The 25,876-nt window shown below is 38.9% G+C and overlaps 1 protein-coding gene across 1 annotated transcript in view; it reads left to right on the top strand.

The window, feature by feature from the left end:
* SNTG1 (syntrophin gamma 1) overlaps positions 1–25,876 on the top strand; it is a 460,796-nt gene that overhangs the window by 366,872 nt on the left and 68,048 nt on the right. The window contains exon 14 of the mRNA XM_089899181.1: positions 1,671–1,709. Coding sequence (XP_089755307.1) covers positions 1,671–1,709 — 39 coding nt within the window. The remainder of the gene's footprint in view (positions 1–1,670; positions 1,710–25,876) is intronic.

Below are 25,876 nucleotides of genomic sequence, written 5' to 3'. Positions count from 1 at the left end.
GTGCGCGTGTGTTTGTGCTATAAATCAGAAAATATCTGTCTAGTTCATTTAGGTACTGTGATTTTCTATTTAGAAGGAGATGTTCCAGTATGATTCAGAAAAAAATAGAAATCGGAGCACTATATATTATTTTCTTGAACTAACCTGGAGGATCCCATTTAAGCAAATTTGATGGCAGAGGCTTGATCTTGAAAAACAGTTTTCATTGAATGCCATTTTAAGTAAATACTGTGCAAATGAGTGTCATTTATTTAACTTCAGTCATACATTTTATGTCATTCATAGAACTAAAATTACATGTTAGGGGAGCTAAAACATACAAAGCTAGATAGTACCCACTCTAAGACAGTGGTCCACGTAAAACGCTGGTAGGGTTTTATAGTGATCCTTAAAAACTAGTAAAAGCACAGTTCCACAAAGTATTCAATATGAATTCTTTGACTGGTGGTGAAACATGCTTAGGGGTCTGCTCTTCTCTACCCATCTCCAGACTATCCTGATTTTAGCTGAAGGCACCGATAGTTCTAGAGATTTCCTGCACTGATTCCTCACCAGAGCAAAAACTACTTGGAAATGATGGTAGCAATGTTAGAAGGATATGATATTTGTGCATGACCCTGCAGAGATCACACACCTATGCTCAAATTTTATTTTCTTTCACATTTTAAGTGACATATATCCTGCCAGTAAGTCTGTTCTCGTACATGAGCCATTCGTGCCTCCAACTTTGTGCCTCACGTTCATCAAATTTCCTCTTAATTCACGTTTATCAGTAAGACAAAGGGAAATAAAACTAAAACAGGAAAACCAAAATAATTCAACAAAACATATTCTAAGTGAAAACAGTCTGTGTTTAGTCTGATGTAAGAGTATATCACAAAGGGAGCATCATTTAAGCTTCTCTAGAAAACCAATGAAAGACAATAATTGGTTCTAATTAGTAAAAATTCTGTTGAACAAAGATTTTTTGTATCATAAGGTCATTTGTCTAAATCTGATACTCATTTTCATTTGGCTTTTAAAGTTTGTTTACATGACTTAATACAGAGGAAACTCTTTCTCTGAAGACTTATTTTAAATTCTTATGACATGCCGATAAATTGTCTTAAAGTAAATGTTTATTTTATTTGAGGTCCTGACTAAAACTATTTCGGTACGTGTACATTATCCTTTAGTGTTTGAATATTCCATTTCTTCTGTTCTCTTAAGTGTTAAAACAGATAGAGTATAATATGATTTCAAAGTGAAAAAATAAATTATAAAAAGTTACTCTAGGGCCTTCCCTGGCGGTCCAGTTGTTGAGACTCTGTGCTTCCACTGCAGGGGGTACAGGCTCGATCCCTGGTTGGGGAACTAAGATCCCACGTGCCGCACGGCAAAGTTACTCCTTATTCTCAGCAGATTCTCACTTAACATTTTATGGAAACATAGGCTTTTCATTTCTCATAAAGAGAAAATTATTAGATGGAAATCTTTCCAAAATGTTTCTATATGAAATTTGGGATAATTTTGATAGTCAAAATATAAAAAAGTTCGTAATTCGTGTTAGATATGCAATGATTTTAGTAAGTCAACGTAAGTATCAGTTTACATAAACTCACTAGAAATAGATTCTCATAAAATTTGGGGGATCTTGTGTTCTCACTTTTATTGTTTATTTATTATTACAGATTAGAAAAATCAACAGAAACTTCCCTGTAAACCAGCAGGTAAGATGGAGAAACACTCGCAAAGCCGAGTCGTAGGTTTCTTTCATTTTATCTATTACGTTAATAGAAGATAATCTTGATTGCATTTACTTTTATGTGGAAACAATTGGTACTGTCATTTGCCATCTTCAGGAAAATACATAATTTATTAGATTTCTTTCATATTATATAATATACCTGGTTTTTCTAATCATGCTAATAAGAAAAGCTTTTGAGCTAAGTGAATTAAGTCAAAACTATTTTGACAAAACAATTATATTTATCTGAACGCAGTGCTGAAGAACTCTGACAGTTATTTACATAAGACAGTTTTACTGTATCTTAAACATTTGGGAGACCTATGTTTAATTGACCTAAAAGTTAAAGGGAATTTTCAAAATTGGCTGAAAGTGTTGAAAATGAGGCTAAATTAATGTGTGGAATGAAAATAATGTCCGATTAATCAAGCTAAGAATTTAGTTGACTTATTGGACTAATAATTGATGTTAGAATAAAATAATTGATTATAAAAATAACTGGTTCCACTTATAATTTTATCTGGCTAAACTTAACTTTTATTGCTTCCGTAAACATAATATAAACATTAATCAGAATAAGAAAAGGAAGCGCAGGTTCAGCTTGTAGACTCAGAGTCACCCTGTCTGGCATGTGTGACAGTGGCAGGGAACCCATGGCTGGACACAGACGTCTGACACTTGACATCAACCTCAGTTTGCAACCGCTGATCAAAATCTAAACACCTGCGATATTGATTCATAGATGGTACACCCAGCGCGAGTTAATTTCCATGGTAAAATTTTAAAAATAATCTTCAGCTTGTCAAAACTAGGTTGCTTTTCTTATCTAAGCCTCAGCTCCCTCATCTGTAGCATTTGTGTAAGTCTAACTATCTCACATGTTTATTTTTGAAAAGTAAATGATAACAAATGTAAATTTCTTAATATATGCCATTATTTGCATTAGCGTATTAAGTGTTTAAGTGTGTTCTTTGCAGTAGAGAATTTATGTTCTGGTATAAGTTGTATCATTAACGATGCCCAGGCTGCCCGCAGAGCCACCTGTGACCGAGCTAGGAGTGATCAGAGCCTTGGAGAGCGCGCTGCGCCTACAGCTCTGACCTGTCTTCCCCTTGGTGTGGCCCCGGGTACCCGGCACGCCTCCTCGGGCCCCGTGCCTGAGCCAGCCGGTGCTCTGGGTAGACACACAGCAGTATGGGTGTGTTTGGGGCCTTGTTCACAGCGCAGAGACCAGGCTCCAGCCCAGAGCATCTGATGCACTAGCTCCGGGATGATGCCTGGGAAACTGGCTTTGTTGCTCCCATCCCATCCCAGGTGATTCTGCGGCTGGGAGTGCACAGGTGACATCTGGGAAAAACAGTTTAACAGTTTCGCAGGGCTAAAGCAGAGGGAAAAAGTCATTAAGGATAAATTATTCAAATAGAAGCCTCAGCCGTGAGGGAAGAGTGCCAGGCCCAGGACTAGACAGGGTCGCTTCATAGTCACAGATATATGAAAATGTAGACCTACTCATTTGGGGAATCCTTGCCAAAAATATGAATGAAGAATATTTCCTTAAAAATGACTCTAATATTTGTGTTATCACTTCCCTTTCCCTTTAGACCCTAAACATGTGAAGTTTTTTTTGTTTTGTTTTGTTTTTTGCGGTTCGCGGGCCTCTCACTGTTGTGGCCTCTCCCGTTGCGGAGCACAGGCTCCGGACGCGCAGGCTCAGCGGCCATGGCTCACGGGCCCAGCCGCTTCGCGGCATGTGGGATCTTCCCGGACCGGGGCACGAACCCATGTCGCCTGCATCGGCAGGCAGACTCTCAACCACTGCGCCACCAGGGAAGCCCTGAAGTATTAATATTTAGTGTAATTTAATTACTGTGAATATTTCATAACCCTGACTACGCCAGAGCTATGCTTTATTTATGATGGCAACGACATGGAACACTTCCTACACACGCCCTTCAGTGACTTGGGACAGTCCTCGCTACCTCTGCATGTATCTAGGTTTTGAATAAAACGGAGCGAAGTCATAAGAATCTGAAAAAGCTTGCATATAGAACAAATCATAATAAAACCTGTTTAATATTCTAACTCATACATAATAAACACAGATAAGCATAAGCATTTATGCTAGTTTTTATTTGCTAGCCTTTTAATATTATTATTATAGTGAAATTTTATTTCAAATATCTTAGTATCTCACAATTATGAAATTATAGTGAATTCTTCTTGGCACTTTAATAACTGAAAGCAGGAGTTAATAGATTTTTCCCTCACTACTTTCCACCACGTTAATGAAGTCTTTCAGGAAATAGGATTAGTTTACGGTTCGACATTCATGTATATGCATAACAGGAAAAACTCACCTGCATAGTGCGATGCATTAGGAGATCAAGCTACATCCTCTACTTAAAATCTGAGCCACGTTAAGGAATAAAAATTGAAAATCATACATAATCTCATTTCTCATCCAGATTTAGCACTCAGACAGGACTCCTACCTTGGACGAGTTGCTTTCATCTCAAATTTCTTCCTAACTTAATTTTCATGTAGTGCTCTCTGAAGCTCAGATTTGATATAAATATGTATGTTTATACATATGCTTTTTATTAAATAACTCAGACATAATGTTAAAGTATTTAAGTCCCCTCATATCTGTGATACTCTGGGTCTCAAACAAAACCAAAAAGACATCATCCAAGATACATTAGAACAGAGCTCTTCTGCTTCCTATGGGATTTGGTTTTGATTTTGTGCCACCCGTGTGATACGTGTACCCCAACCAGAGAAATTAAAATAAAAGCAAAACACAAAGGGATCTGGAACTGGAAAAAGTCACTGTGCACAGCAGGGGCCAGTGCTGGGGACCAGCTCTTCAGGGACACCCTCACATTCCAGGGGGCATGAGACTCTCAGTAAGACCACCTCACGGAAGAAGAGATTTTAATCAGACGTATAAACCATATGAGCAAATAAACCATTAGAAGGGAAAGCAAAGTGTGGGCATTAAAGAACAGTCCACAACTATTTTTACTTATCATGTGTTGTGTTTTTTTAAAAAATAAGGGAGTGGAAACTAAGTCAAGAACAGGAGATGGTGTCCAAAAATGTGGATTTGCAAAAGAACCCCACAGAAGTTCAAAAATGAACAAAATATGAGTATTTTGACATTATAATCAATTAACCAATTGAATAATAGCATAGATACAAATGAAGATAAAATATGTAATTGGAAATAGCACATCTGAGAGTATCATCAGAATGCAGCACGTACAGAAAGGGGTGAAACTACGAAAGATAATGTAAGAGTTGAAGTTTAGAATGAGAAGCTCCAAAAAAGGGACATTCTGCAGAAAGACTGGAAACAACGTGTGAGAGGCAGCGTGTGAAGAGAGACGATGGCTAAGCGTTTCCATACGTCTTGAGATAAAGAACCACGCCAGCCCCGGAGCCTGCTGAGGACAACCAGAGCCACGCCCCCGAGCGACGCGAAGCAGCCTGCACATCCCATCAGTGCGATAGTGACCCGCCATCAAGAGGGTGAGCTACCTCTCCTGGCACCTGTCTAGAAGACTCTCCACGAAAGTTCATTAAGTGCCAATGGCAAAGTGAAGAGCAGGGAATAAGTAGCCACTATTTTTAATAAAGGGTGAAATATACACGTTATTGTACAAGAATACAGCACCTCAAGAAGATGCGCAAGAACCTGGTAAAGTGTCTGTCTGTTGGACACACGGTGACACTGCCCACCACACCGTCTGTGAGGATGTCTGTGACATTGAATGGGATCTGTTGTCTGCGCCTCGTTGTATGAATATGACTCGTCCTCTGTGTTAACTGAGTACGAAGCCAAGACTCCTAACCTTCTCCAGAAGGGTGTCCAGGAGGGCAGAGCTCCCAGGGCATCAGAGCAGTGAGTCATGGTCAGTGACTCCAGGCCCCCGTGAGGGTCTCAGTTGCACACGGAGATGCAGGTACCTTGGATCAGATGTGGCTCATAAATGCAAGTGACGTAGGCTCAGAACTCACTTTCTGGAGAGGTTAAAACAACAGTCAGCGTGATGTCAGAAAGCCTGGTGCAGAGGAAGAAAACATTGGCAAGATTGCTAAGGCTTCCGAGGCTGCTCTTAAGCATTTAATACAGGGAAGGGGCCTGTTTCAAAACTGGGGAAATGGGAGCAATGTCTTCATCAAAATTCAAGTGCAAGATGAGTCTAGGGTGGGTGTTTGGTGGTAATGAGAGAACCATTGCAAAGTCTCAGGCCACTCTCAAAGTGTTAGTCTAGCGTGATTCAGATGTGTGCTTTCTGAGTATGGAAGCGTTAAGAAAGGCTTGGCTGAAGCTAAGCCTGTTGTGGTGAGGGCAGAACTGCAGGGCAGTGTGGACGGCTCACAATGTCCTGAGTTTATGTTGCCTTGATTTTGAGATTTAGAACAACGAAAGGAGTCTCTTGCAACAAAAGAAAAGAATAACTTCCCTGAGCTTTTGTATTCATTACCGAGAATGTATCCCTTGTAGAGGACATTGATAAATTGCAATATGTATTTGAAAATCCAAATGAAATAGTGTGAATTCAATTGCTTATGATTTCATTATGGTCACGCAAAATACATAAGAAGACAGAAAATGTACAAAGCTAAATTTTAGCTATATTCTCCATATCTTAATGAATTGGTGAATACAGATATTTTGTGAAGCACAGATATCATCAATTAGATTTAATTGATGTATTAATGTTTATAAAAACCTTTAATACATTTAAATCTTCAGACATTCTCATATAATACTCTTGGTGAGAGTATGAATGGTTACAAAATTTTTGGAGGGCAGTTTTATATTAAGTACCAAATTTAAATTGCACATTTCGTTGGGCTCAACAGTTCTTTTTTAAAGGATGTTAGCAGAAAAAAATTTACATGTAATAGAAAGATAAAGACAATTGTCCCACCAATATAGAAATGATTACATAAATTTGTTACAGTCACTCTGTAGATTATAATACCACTATACTCAAATAGGTCTACATGTACAGAAATTAAGGTTCAAAAAAAAAACACTCACCCACACAATGAATCCATCTGTTGGGGCTTTTTTAGGCCTATGTGCAAACATTTCTTTTAAAGGTTTAGGATGATTTCTACGAGATGGTTACCCCCGAATGTCTCCAGAGAAGGGTGAATATCTAGAGGAGAGTGAAGATCCAATTTTCATGTTTTATTTTACATATTCTGTATGTTTGACTTATTTTTAATGAACATTTGTATAGATATTATTTATTAACTTAAAAATAGATATTATTTATTAACATTAAAAACTTGAAGGACTTCCCTGGTGGCACAGTGGTTAAGAAACCGCCTGCCAATGCAGGGGACATGGGTTCGAGCCCTGTTCTAGGAAGATCCCACATGCCACAGAGCAACTAAGCCTGTGCGCCACAACTACTGAGCCTGCACTCTAGAGCTCGCGAGCCACAACTTCTGAGCCCACGTGCCACAACTACTGAAGCCCGTGTGCCTAGAGCCTGTGCTCCACAACAAGAGAAGCCACCGCAATGAGAAGCCCACGCACTGCAACAAAGAGTAGCCCCCGCTCACCACAACTAGAGAAAGCCCACACACAGCAACGAAGACTCAATGTAGCCAAAAATAAAATTAAAAATTTTTTTTTAAGTTCTAAAAATAATTTTTAAAATAAGACAAAAATAATCACATATTACATATAACTTATTACACAAAAATAAGAAAATCTAGATGATTTTTGTGACATAGCAATTCTTACAGTTTTAAGTAAATTTTGTCTTAATTATGTTTTGAAAAAATGCCAATATATTTCTGAAATACTACAGAAAAGCAGCACTTGATATTATTGAATTTGAAGGAGATTCATTCTTTCTAGATTAGAATGCCTACAATTCTCATAGCAGGAGACTCATGCCATTTACATAGCAAGGAATCAAGAAAAATTTTTTTCACCAAATGTGGAAACTTTTCTGGTTCATTAACTTTGATTTCATCCTCAAAAATGAGTTATAAATCTAGAGGGAGAATTAGTTTGTCAAGCCAGCCTCAAAGTGTATTCTAACAAATTGACATATAGTAGAATGTCATGACAACACATGTAGTTATTTATCACTATGCAATGAGCAATGACCTATACTGAAATTTGCATTTTAATTACATGATCCTACCTACTGAGGCATGAGTTAATTTTAGTCACAGTTTAAACAACAGGCAGATTTAGGAGAATAAATAAAATGGACATGCTTAATATGGATTTGTTGTAATGACAGAAACTAAGGTTTTTTAAATGAAAATGATTTGTATTTCTTACACTCTGTATAATAGTATATCTTGTTCCATGAGCAAAACAATAAATGCAGTACATGTTTCAAAGCATATGCAAAATATAACAAAAAATTAGTACTTAATAAAAAGCTTAAAGAATTATGGTAATGTAATGTTTAAAGATAAATAGAGATGTTGGGGAGAAGTTTTCCTCTAGATAAAATGATGTAGTATATTTATAAGTTAATAAATATTCAATATTCTATGATAATACATTAGAAGGAAAGGGAATCTGGAACAGATGCAGCTGTGGCTGGAAGAAGGAAAACAGAAATAAACCCTTGTTAGCTTTTTTTTTTTTTGACGATTTAAGGCAGTTCAATTAAAACCTCTTCGGGTTTCCATGTGGAGAAGCTCTTCTGCTAAACCTTTTATAGGGACTTGAAAAGTGGCTTCTGATGTATGTCAGATCACTCACTGGGGGTAGAGAGATGAGAAATCCTCCTTTCACAAGAACTCGCCAATAGCTTCCATTCACTCTGAATAACAGCAGAGTCTTTACAAGAAAGCATCATTTAGAGTTCAATCAAGAGGCAGAAGCCACTCCAGTTATTTGAACAGAGAGGATTTAATGTACAGAATTTTAACTAGATATCAAGTGTTAAACATGTGAGTGAAAAGGTGGAAAAAAATCACTACGGTTTTCACGGAGGTAGCAGGAAGCAGCCTCACAGGTAGGTCTGATGCGATGCTGAATTCTGTTTGCTAGTAGTTTGTTGAGGATTTTTACATCTGTAATTCATCAAAGTATCAGTATTTAGTTTTCTTTTTTTTATAGGTTCTTTATCTGGCTTTCATATCAGAGTAATGCTATCGTCATAGAATGGAGGTATTCCCTCCTCTGCAATTTTTTGGAAGAATTTGAGAGAGATTGGTGCTCATGTTTTTAAATCTTACGTAGGATTCACCAGTGAAGCCATCTTGTCTTGAACTTGTCTCTTTGGGGAGGTTTTGATTACCGATTCAGTCTCCTTACTATTTACAGGTCTCTTCAAATTTTCTGTTTCTTCATGATCCAGTGTTGGCAGTTTGTGTGTTTCTAGGGATTATCCCATTTAACCTACGTTATCCAATGTACCCGTCTACAATTATTTATGGCACTGTGTTATAACACTTCTTATTTCTGTCAAATCGGTAGTAACAGCCCCGTTTCATTTCTGATTAACTTATTTGAATCTTCTCTCTTTTTGCTTCATCACTATAGCACGTACTTGTCAATTATGTCGATCTTTTGGAAGAACCAACTGTAGGCTTTGTTGGTTTTCTCTGTTGTTTTTCTGTTCTCTATTTTGTTTGTCTCTGCTCGAAACTTTATTATTCCTTCCTTCTGCTTATTTGTGATTTAGTGTGTTCTTTAAAATGTAAGGTTAGGTTGTTTTCACTGGAATTGAAAAAAGTATAAATTTTAATATTTGTTAGAGAATGCATTTTGTAACCTATAATCATAATTTTAAGAGCAACTTCAGTGTAATTTACATCTCTTTGGTGCCATAAAATAAGACAGTGAGGTTCTAGTCAGTGAGTTAGTTTTAACAAGACAATAAATGGCAAGCTTCACATACAACTTTAAGTAAACACATACTGTTCTACAATATATTTTAAATCCCCAAAAATATAGTTTCCTATAACAACATTTATAATCCAAGGTTTACAATTCAATAATCCTTAGAATTATTAAATCAAACATTTCAAGGTTTTTGTTGTTAGTAGTAAATAGAACTAATAGAGAATAAGTACAAATTTAAGTCAAAATTTTTGATAACTTATATGTAAGTATTCACTTTCATCTCATTGTTAAAAGTTATTTGTTAACCCAATGCTCTGCATTCCCCAAAATGCTTTTGAATCCTCAAACTTGTAGCATCGAATCCTATCTGAACTTTAATAAAAATTAAATTACAATTATTTTAGGCTTACAATAACTTATTTCCTCTTTAGATATAATTTAATTGTATTAAAACATCTGACTATCTCATAAGCATGAAGTTACACAATATAAAAGAAAATATTCAATATAGTAATCAAGAAATGCAGTTTCCTTTGTATGTGTCCTGGGTTTGCCCCCTTCTGCTCCACGCAAACTCTTTCAGAATATTCACAAACTGCCCTTCTTCACATCTTTTTTTTTTTTTTTTTTGCGGTACGCGGGCCGCTCACTGTCGTGGCCTCTCCCGTTGCGGAGCACAGGCTCCAGACGCGCAGGCTCAGCGGCCATGGCTCATGGGCCTAGCCGCTCCGCAGCATGTGGGATCCTCCCGGACCGGGGCACGAACTCGTGTCCCCTGCATCGGCGGGCGGACTCCCAACCACTGCGCCACCAGGGAAGCCCCACATCATTTTAACATAAAAATATATACCAGCTTTTCACAATTTTTCTCTTTATGAAAAGAAATACTTAAAATAATTTTTATGTAATTATTTAAAAATAAATGTTTTCACTATGAGAAATTAAAAAATACTTCAAAAGAGAAAGAAGAAATATGGGTCTCATAATCTCAACATACAGATCTTATCATGTTTAAAAAATTAATATGCACTTTGTGTGTATATCATACATTATGTAATATTTACTTGAGATTTTATTTTTCTCATAACTTTAAAAATTATAGTCAATTGCCTTATTGTGAGCTTTTCCTATATTCTTTCAAAAATCTCATTTTCAGTGGTTCTATCAAAGTATGTAGGTGCAATCTTCTATTAATAGAAATTAATTTTTCTATTTCACCCTCCCAAACATTGATTCAATAAATAGCCTTGTGTATGCTTGTTCATATGAATTTCTGATAATTTCCTTAGAAAATTGCTAACAGTAGAAATACTGAGTCAGCAATGATGTTCGTGGTTATAAGTATATATATATATGGTTATATCTCACTGAACTGTCCTCAACATTTGTTATAAAAGTATCTCCCTGCAGCCACGTTAGCGCGGAAGCTGTTGCCATCTGAATTTCAGTGCCTCACACTAGAATCGATGTATTTTCTCTCCTTTTGTGTGATGATCGAGTTCCTCACCTCTGGCAGGAAACCACTTCTCTTCGCCAATAATAGCAAGTAGCCTTGATAACTCTGTTTTGCAGCTCTTAAGGAATGTTTCATCTGCTCATGTATCAAGAATTTCTGTTTCTTCTCAGGGTCACTCTGGCTACATATCAACTGGTCAGCTTCTCTAGGATGAGCAAAATGGCCCTGGAGGTCATTTTAAGTCTGGGAGAGGGAATGTGATACTTGAAATTCTCTCAGAGAATGAGGTGAAGGCCAGTTAGGAGAGTTATCATGGTAGTACTTATTCTTAGAAAGTTTAATCATTTTTTGTTTTTTTTTAAGAAGATGTTGGGGGTAGGAGTTTATTATTTATTTATTTTATTTGTGCTGTGTTGGGTCTTCATTTCTGTGCGAGGGCTCTCTCTAGTTGTGGCAAGCGGGGGCCACTCTTCATCGCGGCGTGCGGGCCTCTCGCTATCGCGGCCTCTCTTGTTGCGGAGCACAGGCTCCAGGTGCGCAGGCTCAGTAGTTGTGGCTCACGGGCCTAGTTGCTCCGCGGCATGTGGGATCCTCCCAGACCAGACCTCGAACCCGTGTCCCCTGCATTAGCAGGCTGATTCTCAACCACTGCGCCACCAGGAAAGCCCAGTTTAATAGTTTTGAGCTTAAGTCGTCCGAAGCAGTATTGATGCCACTTTATTGAGCTATCGGATTCTAGTCCTGAGGGAGACCTTCCCGTGTTGTGTAACCTGATCCTCTATTTCTAGCTAACGAGACTTTTTTCACACCTAACTCCCTTTATTTGTAAGTTAGCCCTTTCTATTCACAAAGTGCATTATTTAAAAGTTTCCTTAAAATGACAGGAAGTCATGTTCCAGGCATTGTCTACTCAGTGACACCATGGTGTCCTCTGGAGGACACGAAGGTTTCTCTCTCTTCCATGTGGAGACTTTCATATAATCAAAGACATATTTCTTCCTCTAGGTCTTATCTTCTATGACCTAAACATACTCAGTTTCTTTAGCTGTTTAATTTGCCACTTGCTTTCCAGAATCTTCAACATTTGTGTTGAACTTTTCGGAGCATACTTTAATTGATCCATTTCCCTATTAAACTATGATTCCAGAATAATGACAATAACCATGCTCTATTCCTAAGCTCTTAACTTATCCTATTTAATCCCACGTCACACGTAAGTGTTAAGTTCTCTGACCCCACCTTGCAGATGGGGGTGGGACCCCCAACGTCATGGAGGTAAAGGATTTTGAGCAGAATTACAGTTACTGACATGACTAAGTACTGGACCCCAGAAATGTGAATCCATCTAAATTACTCGGCATTCATTGTTTCAAATATAGCAGACCACATAGATCGCAAGAGGTCTGTTACTCCCCTTGTTGTAAGCATTATATTTAATGAATATGGTGGAGAATAAAGTCAACACTTCTGACCCTTACATCAAATCATCTACTTATATTAATCTTTCAGGCAACTACTTATTTTTTTCAAAACTGTTGCCATCATAGATTACCCCACCCTTACTCATGTAGTGAACATTTTAAGAGTGAATGAATACTTTCACATTTAATTGTCTTAAATTCCATCGGTTTGTTTCCATCTGACAGAAAGCACTTGTATCTGCTTCTCCACTCCAGTGTATTAGCTGATATTCCCAACTTTCTGCCACTGCATTTTGATTAGACTATTTTCTGCTTTCATCCAGATTAGCCATAAAATTGTTAAAAGTGACCAGAGTGTTCTTATGTGTTTAGATATGATTCTTATAGCTAGGATGGGGATAGGAGTACGTGTGTATTAGTTATTTTTTAAACCTTCTTTTAGAAAACAGACGCCTCCTATCTTCCCTCTCCCGAGTGTCACCGTGGCAGTGGAGTCCAAACACTCCCTTTAGCCGGTACTCATTTTCAGACGGTCACCTCGTCGTTCAATGTCTCTTCTGATACCAGAATTCAAACCCAGGCTTGCCTGTGTGAGAGCACACACTGTTCCAGGTTATTCTTCTAGATTCAGGAACTTCCTAGAGATACATCTGAGCATTCCCACACTCACAAGAGTTCTGTGTGTCGGATTTCCTTTGCACAGCAACCTCCTTTTACTATACATTCTGTGTCAATTTGTCGAAGTATTTCACAAGTTCGCTGCGAGTATTAGTTATGGGCCGTTATTGGCTGCATGTCGCAGTAGGTGACAGGCAGCAATGCAAGTGAAGATTACACAACAGAAGTCTAGTAAAACGTGTTCCTGGAGTGGAAGAAAGGACACAATCTCCTATGTTGTTACTTGGGTTTTATCCACTCGATCTGCCATGGAAAGAAAATGTAAATCAAAGCGTCAGTTTATTTCTTCTCATCGTTCCCGTTATTTCCCATTATTGATGTTGATGTTTTCTTATTTGTTATTTGTGATAGATTACGCATTTTATTATTCTGAAGTGCCTGTCAGCCTCACATGATACCTCTTCCCCTTTTCCACTTTTCTCTGATATAAGCAGGTATTTTATATTTCGTTTCTGATATTTCATTCCTTCTGGCTGGCATGTCTGCCTTTGCCCATCTTTTTATTTACAACTTTCCTAAATCCCTTTTTTACATATTATTTGTACATATTACATAGTGTTGTTTTGCTTAGTGAACTAATATGGCAGACATCTTCTTTTAATAGATAAATTTACTTCATTTATAGTAATTAAAATAAGAGATGTGAGATTTAATTCTACAGTCATATTTTTGTTGGTTTTAACAAATAAATTGTATTATTTAATACTCCCTGCATGTTCCTACTTTTAGCTGAGAAAGGTCTACCATACTATAATCCTCTAATTTACAGTCATTCTCCCTCTCACTAGATATGAGCTATATAATCCCTAATTTGAAAAATAAGAGAATGCATACACATGTCTTACTTTTCCTTTTCTTCATGACCCTTCTTCAGTAAATTGCTTTATACTTTTAGTATATTTATTTAGTAAGTACTTGATTTTTAGCACTAAATGACATGTTTTGATAACTGGTTATAGTAGATGATGAAATTAGCGTAATGACACTACTGGTGGTCCCCTTTCCCCGACCACTGCCAACTATTCTTATTCATTTTCATTTCATTTTTTTCATTTTCAACACTTAAACCCTCTTTTGTAACAATAACTGCCAATTCAATTTTAGTCTGGTTTTCTACAGACTGTATGGTTTCTACTACCCAGCACCACCTATGTTTGCTTTTTCTATTCATCTCATTTCTCTGGCAGGCAGAAAGTTACCTTCTTGTATTTTCTATAGGAAACTCTCTGGGGAATAATTTTTCCATTTGTTTGTACATGTTCAGAATTTTTAAACTGCGCCCTTTATTCTTGAATAGCATGTTGGTAGTGGCAGAAAGTTCACATTTTTTGTTTCTGTCAGAGCACTACTCCACTGTCTTCTTGGGTTAAATTTTTCAGTCGAGATGATTGAGGCTAAATTGATTTTTCTTTCCCCAAGGAGACTTCTTCACTGACCTGGCCAAGTGGACTGAAAGATCCTCTCATTTTCTTTGAAGTTTAGTAGCTTATCAACTTAGGCCTCAGGATGGACTCTTCCGGTGCAATTATTCCTGGAGCACAGTGTGTCTATTTAACTGGTAGATTCAAATAATTGTACATTTTGCAAACTTTTCTTTAAATATATCTTTATATTTTTTCCTCTTGCTTGTGCTTCTTTTATTCAGGGTCACTAATGGTGTCCATATTGAGCGTCCTTTACTTCTTCTCCATACTTGCCATTTTCTACTGAATCTTTTATGTTCTTCATCCATTTCTACTTTATTTCTCTCATTTTCTCAGTCCTGTCCTCCACTCCTAGTTGAGTTGTTGGCAGTGTCTATTTTGACAGTATGTTTCAATTCCATCTTCATTTCTGTGAAGTAATATCTTTTCCATTTCTCTTCTGAGATAAACCAGCTGTTTCTTTCTCCCTCTTGCTTTACTATCTTCCCTGTGGTCTTTAGATTTACCTACTTTTCTTGTTATACAGGGGAGATGGTTTTTTTTTTAATTTCTCTAATTCATGCAAATTTTCATCACAATTTAAATTTTGATTGCAATCAAATTATATATTCTTTATCTTGAAATGAGAGTGTCTGTTCATCATCTCCCTTATCTTTTATTAAGTTTAAAGAGATACTATGGGTGTTCCTTTAAATGAAGTGAATTTTTCCTGGTCCAGCCTGTAGCGGAGGAAACAGCTCTAGCAGACATACAGAAACTTTCCTGAAACAGTGGTAACACAACAAATCCTTACTGACCATACCCAGAGAGTTAAGGCAACATTCTGGTTAGGGAAAGAAAAACATTGCAAAATTCTGTGCGTGCGTGTGTGTGTGTGTGTGTGTGTGTGTGATACCATGTTTGCTAATATAATCCTGTGTGCCTCTTATGATGGGAAGTTATTTAACTGTGTCATCAATGCTATGCATCATCTCTGTATGCTGAGAGAATGACTGAAGGCTTAACGAATTCCCTGCTCACAGAAGCCTCGTCTCAGCCCTGGTCCGCACTCCCCACCTTGTAAGAGCCACACCAAGCACTTCATTTTTGCCTTCAGAGCCGCGTTGATTGGCCATCACCTGTGCTCATAGGAACTGCAGCTTCCTTATTCTCTCTGCTTTTTAGCATGCTATACTGTAATGGGCACATTTCATCATCCAAAAATGCCAGGGAGCGATAATGTCTGATGGACCTCGCTGCCGTGTCAAAGGAAACAACTATCTGAGCTCTTCTGATATTATTATTCCATGTGACCTCACCACCCAGTCCAGGGCCCAAGCATGGGAAGTAGCTGATTGTTTTTTCAATCGATAAATCAGTTGATTTTCTCTAATATCTGAATAACTTTGTAATTATTTTCAAGATTCAGTTTCCCTTAGGCTTGTTGTTGGTGAGAAATCAGAAATGATAAAAGCTAACTAGGAATTTGTGAAAGGTTTAGATTATTTACATAGTTTCAGATAAATGCAAGACTGTAAGTTTCAGTCTTGCAAGTTTCAGATACGTGCAAGACTGTAAATATAAGATGAGGCTTGAAATCTTAATTTATGTCTGTATCTGTATCTTTGGGTGATAAAGGAAGAATATCAAAGTTTAAATCTCCTTGAAAGGGAGAGAAAGGTGGAGTTAACTTATTTTAAGGTCTCAAGAAGACAGAAGTTGTCAGCCTTGAGCCTCCAAATCCTGGCCATTACCATGTGTGATAGTAAGGACCGCATGGTATCTAACCAAGGGCTTGGGGTTCTGCAACCAAACTTCTTATCTCCACACTTCCTACTGGGTGAGTGTCCTTGGTGGTTGTCCTAAGCCCTGTCTTCTAGTTGCCTTATCTGTAAACCAGTTGTTTTAAAGTATGATGTGATTTAATAGGTGTAAATAGCTCAGCTTTATGTCTGGCACATAGTAAATATACCAGCTTTGGTTATGTGCTTTATATATATATATTAATATTGCAGAAACATGAGGCACCTGGGTCATGGGAAAAAGTTCTTCATTGATTCTCACAACCAGCTCTTCAGCCAAAGGAACATCAGTGTCAGTGACCGCACCCAGACTGCGGGGGATGCGATGAGAGCACCTGGTGGCAGCTACACCCCGGAAGACAGATGGGGGAGAACGTGCTTCTCTGCTTACACAGGGCCATGAAACCACTGCCCCCAACTGCTAGGAGGAGACAGAGACAACCTTTCCTTTTGAGGCAGGATGGAAAGAGCCCTGGGTCTCCACCTAACCTTTCAAAATGTAAATGTCACTCCAAGGGCCAGATAAACCCAGGTGTCTCTGAATTTCATGACTCAGAGTCTCCAAGCTCTGGGCCCCCTTCTCTTTGAAATGAATGTGTCCAGGGAGAGAGCCACCCAGTCTCCCTGGCACCCGGGGCCTTAGCCGGCAACTGTCTGGCCGTAACCATTGAGCCTCTCAGGGAGATAAAGCAAGTTTTATTATCCTTTCAGTTCCGATGAGAACAAGTAACTAGACAAAAGGCTCCAGTTCTAATTCTCAAGGTATATGAAAAGAAAAATGTCTCTAGTAAAAGTAAAGACAAGCATTCTAACATTCTTGTCTTTTTCTGTAGACGTTTCCTTGTCTCAGGAGCTAGGGCTTTTTTACAGGAGCACTGAGAAATCCAGAGAGTTTTATTTCCTTGTAGTAAAGTGAGTGGACACAGATACTTTGCAAGTTAATACATCTCCTTTAATGTCATTTTCTTCATAATCATCCACCGTGGTGCCCACTGTATTATGAATCTAGTTTAACTAGAGCACACTTTGTATGGTTGCCCAAGCAGTAGTCTTTCCATATTGTGGAACAGTTTCTAACATTTTGTAGACAGCATCAAATTATAACAATGAGTGACTCTGAATCCCATAACCAAAAAGTGTACTCAAGGGGGTATTACATGTTACAAGGGGAAGTTAGCAAAGGATACGTAAAGACAAGCCCAGTAGGTGCAAATGTTTTTGTTTTTAAATATACGTGGATAGAACAACTGCTATATTTTGCTTCCTTTATCACTTCCTTAAGGGTGACTTAATTGACCAAACTGTATAATCCTTTTCCCCTGATATGTGAAAGAAGATTTAAGTGATTAGTGCTGCAGAAAAGCACAGCAAGAATGTTCCCGTAAGAGAATCATTCACCCCATTTGGGGTTTAATGGATTGACCCTACGCTCCATAGTGCACGCACTGCAGAAACCTGCTTTATTGCCAGAATTCCCTTCCTACCGGTTTTTATGGTATAGGCACTAGCCCAATGCTCCCGTCCACTGTGTTCTACTGGACTCGTTTCTAGTGCCTTTGAAGCCTTAGAGTATAACCCAGATGATGTGGCTAATATGTTAAACGATTCGTCATTAAGAAATACTTTGAAACAAGCTCACTTCAAACAGAAATACTGCGCTGTTTAGTTGTGTACTTTTGCAGTATTTTTCATTACAGTATTTTTCACCTGAAGAACAAGACAGCTCAAAATGCAAAACTGTCCATTAAATTATATTTATAGTTACCTTCTAGCTGCAAAAAGTAGATGTAGGCTTGGGAAATGGGGGAATATGTTATAAAATGATAAACACCGTGTCTTATACTTTATTAACTTTTATTAGCTTAAGAGAAATATATTTGGTGTGCTCTTCCTATCATGAATAACTCAGGGCCAAATATTGTAAAACCAGTAAAGTATATACAAACCCAAAGCTAAAAGTAGGAAGAAGACTGTCATATTCAAAAAGAAATCGTGGTTTTACAGCAAACGGAGGCTGATGCCATTTGTGTTCAGTTGCAGGCCCCAAATGAGGTGGGTGGCAGCTGTCCTCCCGAGCTGGGTCCCAGGTGGGAGGACTGCAAGCATCTGAGTCAGACAGGCGCTACTGAGACACCAGAGCTGGGGAAGAGAAGAGTTGTCAGTGAGAACTGGGCTAAAACATAAACACAGAGGGTGAGCTAAGGATTCTAAAGTTAAGTATGAGAAGCAAGGTCTTAGTGGAGTGAAGCAGGTAGGCGATTGTCAAAGAGGAGAGTATAAAGTCAAGTTGTCTGTGACGTGTGTGTGCTGGGGCTTTGTGTCAACAGAAGTCAAGGTAGGACAGCTTCCAAGGTAAAAAGAACCGTGTGTAGCTGGACAAATCGACAAGGGAAGGAATCATTTTATACTAATGAAGGCTAGGAAGACGTGATTTTCAAGTGAAAAGTGATCATTGTGTCAGGCATCAGAGGGACCCAGTGACATGTGAAGGAAATGCATCTTCAAAGTAAGGGCTGCAGCTCATGTCATGTTTCCCTTGAAGACTCACGGAAATAGATCTTCCAGATCAAGGAAAAGACACAGCAGGAGCATCCTGGGAAGGGCACCCGTGCTTTGGGGGACATTCTGTCTGGCCCTTTTGCATTTCTGCAGGTCTTGTGAGCACACATTTTGTTTCAGGCTATTTTTTCAAGGGTGTTTACCTAGAAAGCAGACTTAGAAAATGGAGATAGTTCTTCCCTCAGAACCAAGGGAAGATGTTCTTACCTTCCGTTTGGAAGTCTTGGAAGGTAGAGATGATATCTCCTTCCAGAGCAAAGGGAGGTTGTGCCTACAGCCCGTTATAAAAGATTCAGGTTCCCTAAACTCAGGGATCCTCGCATGTGATGCAACCCATTGTGTGCAGACACATCTGACACAAATATGCTGATACTCTTGGTGTTTGCTGTGCCATGTTGATAAAGTCCTTTGTCTCTGTCCCAAGAATATAATGTCTTGTGCCAGCATCCATAAACCCGTGAGAATTCAGGAGCTTTTGCAAAACTTCACATCCTTCCTGGTTCACAGCGGTTTGCAGTGAGGATGAGATGCTGACAGAAACATTGCTTTTTGGTAGAAGAAGGATGATTAATTAGATTTGAAAGAAGTCCATGCACCTCAGCAGCAAACACGTTGATTGCTTGTTAATGAGAATTGTTTGTTTTTTGTGTTTTTTTTGCGGTATGCGGGCCTCTCGCTGTTGTGGCCTCTCCCGCTGTGGAGCACAGGCTCCGGACGCGCAGGCTCAGCGGCCATGGCTCACGGGCCCAGCTGCTCCGCGGCATGTGGGATCTTCCCGGACCGGGGCACGAACCCGTGTCCGCTGCATCGGCAGGCGGACTCCCAACCACTGCGCCACCAGGGAAACCCTGTTAATGAGACTTCGAGATGAGGTTCCAGGCGGAGGACTGGGAAGCAGATTAAAGAACAGCCTCCTGAATTGAGCATCATCAGATGTTCTCGGCTGCCCTTCAGGTGGGGCAGCCTTGCCCAGCCCTCCGGCTGCAGCCTCAAGTCTGTCCCCCTGTAGCAACTAGATTTGTGCTGGGGCAGCAGAAAGGGCTGACCCTTTTCAGACAACAGTTACAGAAATTCCCCTGCGCTGAGCATTAAAGAGGGGAAATTTATAGGCACTATGGGGAGAAATCCGGTGAATAGCTCTGTACCTGGTTCACCTGGGAGATGAGAAGGGGGTGCACGTAATGCCTCATAAGGAAGAATGACAAAAAGGGAAGAAATGCTCCTTGCTTTCTAGCATGGAGCGTGCTGCAGGCTCTGTCGCTCTTGACTCCACCCTCTGGATCCTCGGAATCACTCTTTCCTTTTTCATGAAAGGAAACCCACGTTTGCACCTGAGTCATTTCATCAACTGCTTCCTGCTAATAGAATTTAGGGATTCCAAGAGGCTCCTTTAATTCTGCATTCGCTCTGTCCCTCTGTGGTTCAAGCTGGTGGTGTTTCTGCTGAAAGAGCTTTCTTAGTAATTCCTAGGTCTCTCATAGATCTCAAAAGCATTCACTCTTCAGGACAAAAGCTAACTTCACAGATCTTTCTGAGAAGGTCTCTCTCAGCCTTCTGCTTAGGTGTCTGGAGACAATACCCTTAAGACCCCTAGAGACCCTCCAGTTTAGCTGATGAGATCTCTGAGCACATTCTTAATCCCTGGAAAGGACTCTCCGCGAGAAGTTTTGATCCTTCTAAGATCTGGGGGAAAGGTTGTAGATCACACACCTAGGATTTCCTCTGTGCTAAAGTTTCAGGAGCCGCCGGACTTTTATCGTATTTGGGCATCTGGAGAGGCAGAGACTATTCAGAATCGCCAAGCCCTGGTTCGTTATATCTGACTGTTCTTCACCAAGTCCTGCCTTCCTTCCCTCCTCTCGCATTTTATGTTCGAGGCAAGAAGAAACCAGGCAGCATCTTCAACATTTTGCTGAAAATCTCCATAGGTGTGTAACCAGGTATGCATAATGATTGACGGTTTTTCTTCCGCGTAACTGCAGGAAACAGTTTCACCAAGCTTCCTGCTGCTACACTGTCTTCCAGTTTCCAATAACACGTTCCTGACTTTCTTCTGAGCTCTCTTGGCAGATAGCTTCCCCAAGTTCAGATTTCTGCTGACAGTCAGTTCCAGTTGATGAAGGCTTTTACGATGTGATCTAGGCCCCCTCTCTTGTGCTTCACCCCATACTTTTCCAGCTTCCACCCACTGCTTCTCAATTCCAAGCTGCTCCCACCTTTTAGGTATTTATTAAAGCAGAACTCTACTTCTGGTACAAAAATCTGTGTTAGTTTTCCATTGTGGTATAGCAAATGACCATGCATGTAGTGACATTAAACAACACACGCTTATTATCTCACATTTTCTGTTGGTCAAGAGTCCAAGCTTGGCTTTGCCAGATCCTCTGCTCGGGTCTCACAAAGCTGCAGTCACGGTTCTGGCCTCCACTATTATCTCACATGAGGCTTGGAGTCCTCTGAGACCCTCGGCCCCTAGAGGCTGCCTGCCATTCCTAACACATGGTTCTCTCCACCATGTTGGCTTCTTTAAGGCCAGTGGGCGTTGTCCCTGCTGTTTCCAATCTCCTTTAAAGGGCTTACCTCATTCAGCTCCTCCAGGATCATTTTCCTTTTGATTAAATTAAACTCAACTGATTAGAGGCTTTAATTACATATGCAGTATCTCTTCATCGTCACCATAAAAAGTCACCATAAGATTAAGGAAGTGGCATCTATGCTATTCATCGTTTCCTACACACACCTAAGAGAAGGGCATTATGCACAGCTATGGGCCATCAGGCAGCGTGGTAGCATCACTTTTTTAAAACCTTTTATTCTCTTTAATAGATTTATTAGTCCTTCAAAAATTCTAAATGATTCTTAGGGATTCCCTTAAAACTTCTGCATGATCACCTAGAACAGGATCCCATGATAATCTGGAGACTCAAGTAGTACTAGTTGCATGAATGAATCTCTTCATTTTCCATATCCTTTATGGTGTCTGGCAAGATTAGGTGGTCAATAAGGACTTGACATCTTAGAAAGGAAGAACTAATGTAGTCATCGTCTTCTATTTGCATAAGTAAGACACTAAGTTTTGAGGAGATACCTATACTTGGTTCCTGAGATAGACCCCCGTTACCATTAGATCATAAAAGCAATTTTAAAGAATTATAATAATGCTTTTAACATTTGAGAAAATAAATAATTATAACAATACTCATTTCTCTAACCGTTATATTAGTTAGGGTCAGTAAGCTGCCATAACAGAGAGTACCAAAAGTGTGATGTCTCAAACACAATATAAGGTTAATTGTTTTCTCACTAACAGTCCAAGATAGGTGTTCTGAACAGACAGGCAAATTCTTTCCTCACTGTGATCCAGGAACTCGTCCGGTAGCTCCGCCACCTGCCAGGGTCTTGGTATCAAAACGCATCCAGTTGGAAGAGCAGGATACAGGAGCCTAGCCTGGAAGTGGTCCCCATCACCTCAGCCCCCGACCCACTGGTGGTACTAGTCACATGGTCTTACTTACCTGAAAAGAAGCCTAGCATATGTGGCCCTTCTGGATACCTCGCTGTATTTTTCAACTTCATTACTAAAATCATCTCTAAATCTTAGCATGTTATCCTTGCTTGCTATGGGCTCAGGTGACTTGTGATGAACAAAAGTTTCTTATTATACAGTCATATTCATTACAATTATAAAGTCTTTATTTTTTTAATTTTTATTGGCATACAATTGATTTACAAGGTTTGTGTTAGTTTCAGGTGTGCAGCAAGGTGAATCACTCATACATATACATATATCCACTCTTTTTGAGATTCTTTTCCCATATAGGTCATTACAGAGTATGGAGCAGAGTTGCCTGTGCTATACAGTAGGTCCTTATTGGTTATCCATTTTATACATAGTAGTATATATACGTCAATCCCAGTCTCCCAGTTTACCCCCTCCCCCTTCCCCCCACCGTAAACATAAGTTTATAAGTCTTTAATTTAGAGTTGGCTTTATAAATCCTTGAGTTTAGTTTTCTCATTTTACACAGAGAAAGACCTCAAAAGGTTAATTTTGTTCAATGCATTCTCTTTCTGTTGTGTCTATAAGCTAAACTTTTTTAGGTCTTAATGGCCCAATATAAATAATTCATTCTTACTTTTGAGGAGCTTAAAATACAGTCTTGGTTAAATGACTTTCCCAAGGTCAGGAGGCAAGTGAATTGCAGAAGCAGGCTTACAATACAGGTTTCATAAATTGTATTTCACCACAGCAATTAGTACAGTCTTTAGTCAATGACAGGCTCCTATTTTATCTCTGATCCAAGCAAGACACAGAATCGGATGCCTTAGCTTTTGACAAGGGAAGATGAGTGACCAAACATCCCAGGATCAATTTGGACTATTTGCTAATGTATTTAAATGAGTCATATCAATGTTGGGTTTATTTAATTTTTCAAAGAATTATTCAAATATAACTAGATATTAAGTTATTGTCTAATTAAAGTATTTTAAGGTGGAAGAATTAATTAAAAATATCACAGTGTAATTCTCTTTGAAATATTTCCTTGAATCCACACTAATGTATCAAGGATAAGTTTCTCGAGCACATTTTCTCAACACACTGATTTTTGCATTGCTTTAAAAAATATGTCACCAATAATATGAGAAGCAAAATAATGGCCACCAAAGAGGTGTCATGTCCTAATCCCTGGAACCTTTCAATATATTACCTTACACGGAAAAGGGGACTTTTCAGACGTAATTTTGGTAGAGAATATTGCGACGGAGACATTGTCCCGTATCGTCTTGGTTTATCCAATGAAATCACATGAGTCCTTAAAAGCAGAGAACCTTTCCAGGCTCAGGTGAGTGAATGAGAGAGAAAGAAATTATAGGGACTGTGTGACCATGGAAGCAGGGCAGAGATGCCTAGGTGCTGGCTTTGAGGATGGAGGAGGGGGTCATGAGATAAGGAATGCAAGCAGCCTCTGTAAGCTGGAAAAGGTGAAGAAATGGGAATGCAGCCTGCTGACATCTTGACTTCAGCTCCGTGAGAACGGTTGTAGACTCCTGACCAACAGAACCGTAATATAACAAATTTGTGCTGTGTTAAGCCACCAAGTTTGCAGTAATTTTTACATTCCTGCAACAGGAAACTAATGCAGGTGTTGGTATCTGAAGATGAAGCGCCGGTATAAAGTACCAAATATGTAATTATTTGTAAATAAATGTAGATCCAAAGGCATCATGTAACAATGTGGGTTTTTCCCATCTGCCTTCTGCTATGATTTTTGAGTGAAAAAGCAAGGAGTGGAGTTCCAAAATCTTTTTATAAAACATTGGCTACCCCAATGGAAGCAGGAGGAGGCAGAAAATGTCTCTCCTCCGCTGTCTTAGTGGAGAACACCTTACATACATAGAGGATGGAGGAAAGCAGTTATTCCTCAGGTGCTGAGCTCTTCTTGAGAATCTTCTTGAGGTTCTATGGACACCCCCTCCATTCCAGAAGAGGAAGTAACTGTAGTTCATCTCAGCAGACATTCTTTGCAACAGAAGAAGCCTCTCTCAAGTTTTCCACTTTAGACAGTTTTACATCACTGAGAATTTATTTGATAATTAGAGTCAGGGTTTAGGATGGGGTTTGCTATAACAGCAGTTTTCCTGCCCCAGTGAAATAGTATCAGGTTTCTACAAAGTCATAAACTTTGACTCTATGTGTAGATTACCTCTGTCCAGATCTGTATTCATGATTGATTTGATTAACTGAAGTTAGAGAAAAAAGGTCGTGATTTTGCTCAAAAAGCTGAAAAATGCTTGTTGCTCTTGTTTGTTTTTTATTTATTCAGTTATTGGAGTTTTTATAACATCATTTCAATTGAGTAAGAACTTAACTACAGCCTGGTATTAAGGAGAATGTATTATTTATGCAAACGTAGAAACTAAAAATACACTAAATGGAAATACAAGTTGAAAGTCCTGTAGAAGGAGAAACTAATTGTTCTGTTATGAAATATCTGTTAGTGACAAAAATGCTTTTCAGAAAAAACTATTTCTATATTTCAATGGCTTATTTATTTTCACGATGGCCCCGTAGTCACTGGTGTTTATCAGAATAGGAAATTAGGCCAAGCCTCACTATAAGCTCTCTAAATTTTTAGTAATTTGATTCCCTTCATAAACTTCTTGCATATGTGGAACTTATTGGGTTTTTTCCTCTGAAATTACGTAGTAGAAAAAAATTGTAATGTCAGTATAGCAATGAAATTAAAATGGATTGTAAGAAATGTGATTTGATTTTATTGCTTCCATATTAATTTCAAATACACATTAGCTTAGTCTACTAAAACACGTTTCGTTGATCCCCACAGAATCCTCTACGATCCTACCTATGATGTCCTATTTGCATGCATATTTTTGACAGCAAAATTCCACTACATCTCTGCTACAGTAATACATATTTAAAGAAATACTTACATTGAAATAAAGTATCAATGAAACCCCCAGGCCTGAATATTTCTAACCTGTAACTATTAACAGACCTTTTAGGTTATAATGATGCCTTAAGACTTTTAACCTTTTCAACCAACCATTCTGATGAGAGTTTCCTTTCTCCATAGATATTTATTTATCAGTAAAGGTGTTTATTAAGTGACATACGGGATTTCACTTTTCATGACCAGTCCTCATGCCGTGTCCTGCTGTTTCCGTGGCTGCAATCATGACACGTCCTGGGTGCTGTCACTGTGGGTTTGGGCACATTTTAATCTCACCACCAAAATGAGATTTGGCAAATTGCTTGAGACGTTGATTCAGCAATACAAAAGCAAGTATTGAAATTTAATTTAAAAACATGGATTAATTAATTTGTGTTGTGAAAACTTCAGCCGTAGGAGGACTGTATTTAGACTCAGGCAGGGAGACGTCCCCTGCAGAGAGGTGTCTTGGTTTGTGCTGTTTGCACCCCAGGCTTTTGCTCCCTCTGTCAGCCTCCCACTCTCAACATGGAGGG

This window comes from Delphinapterus leucas, chromosome 17 (assembly GCF_059928025.1).
Source record: "Delphinapterus leucas isolate spDelLeu-1000000601 "Yukka" chromosome 17, BTC_Dleu_Yukka2, whole genome shotgun sequence".
Lineage (NCBI taxonomy): Eukaryota > Metazoa > Chordata > Mammalia > Artiodactyla > Monodontidae > Delphinapterus > Delphinapterus leucas.
This window is presented reverse-complemented; position numbering and strand designations above follow the sequence as displayed.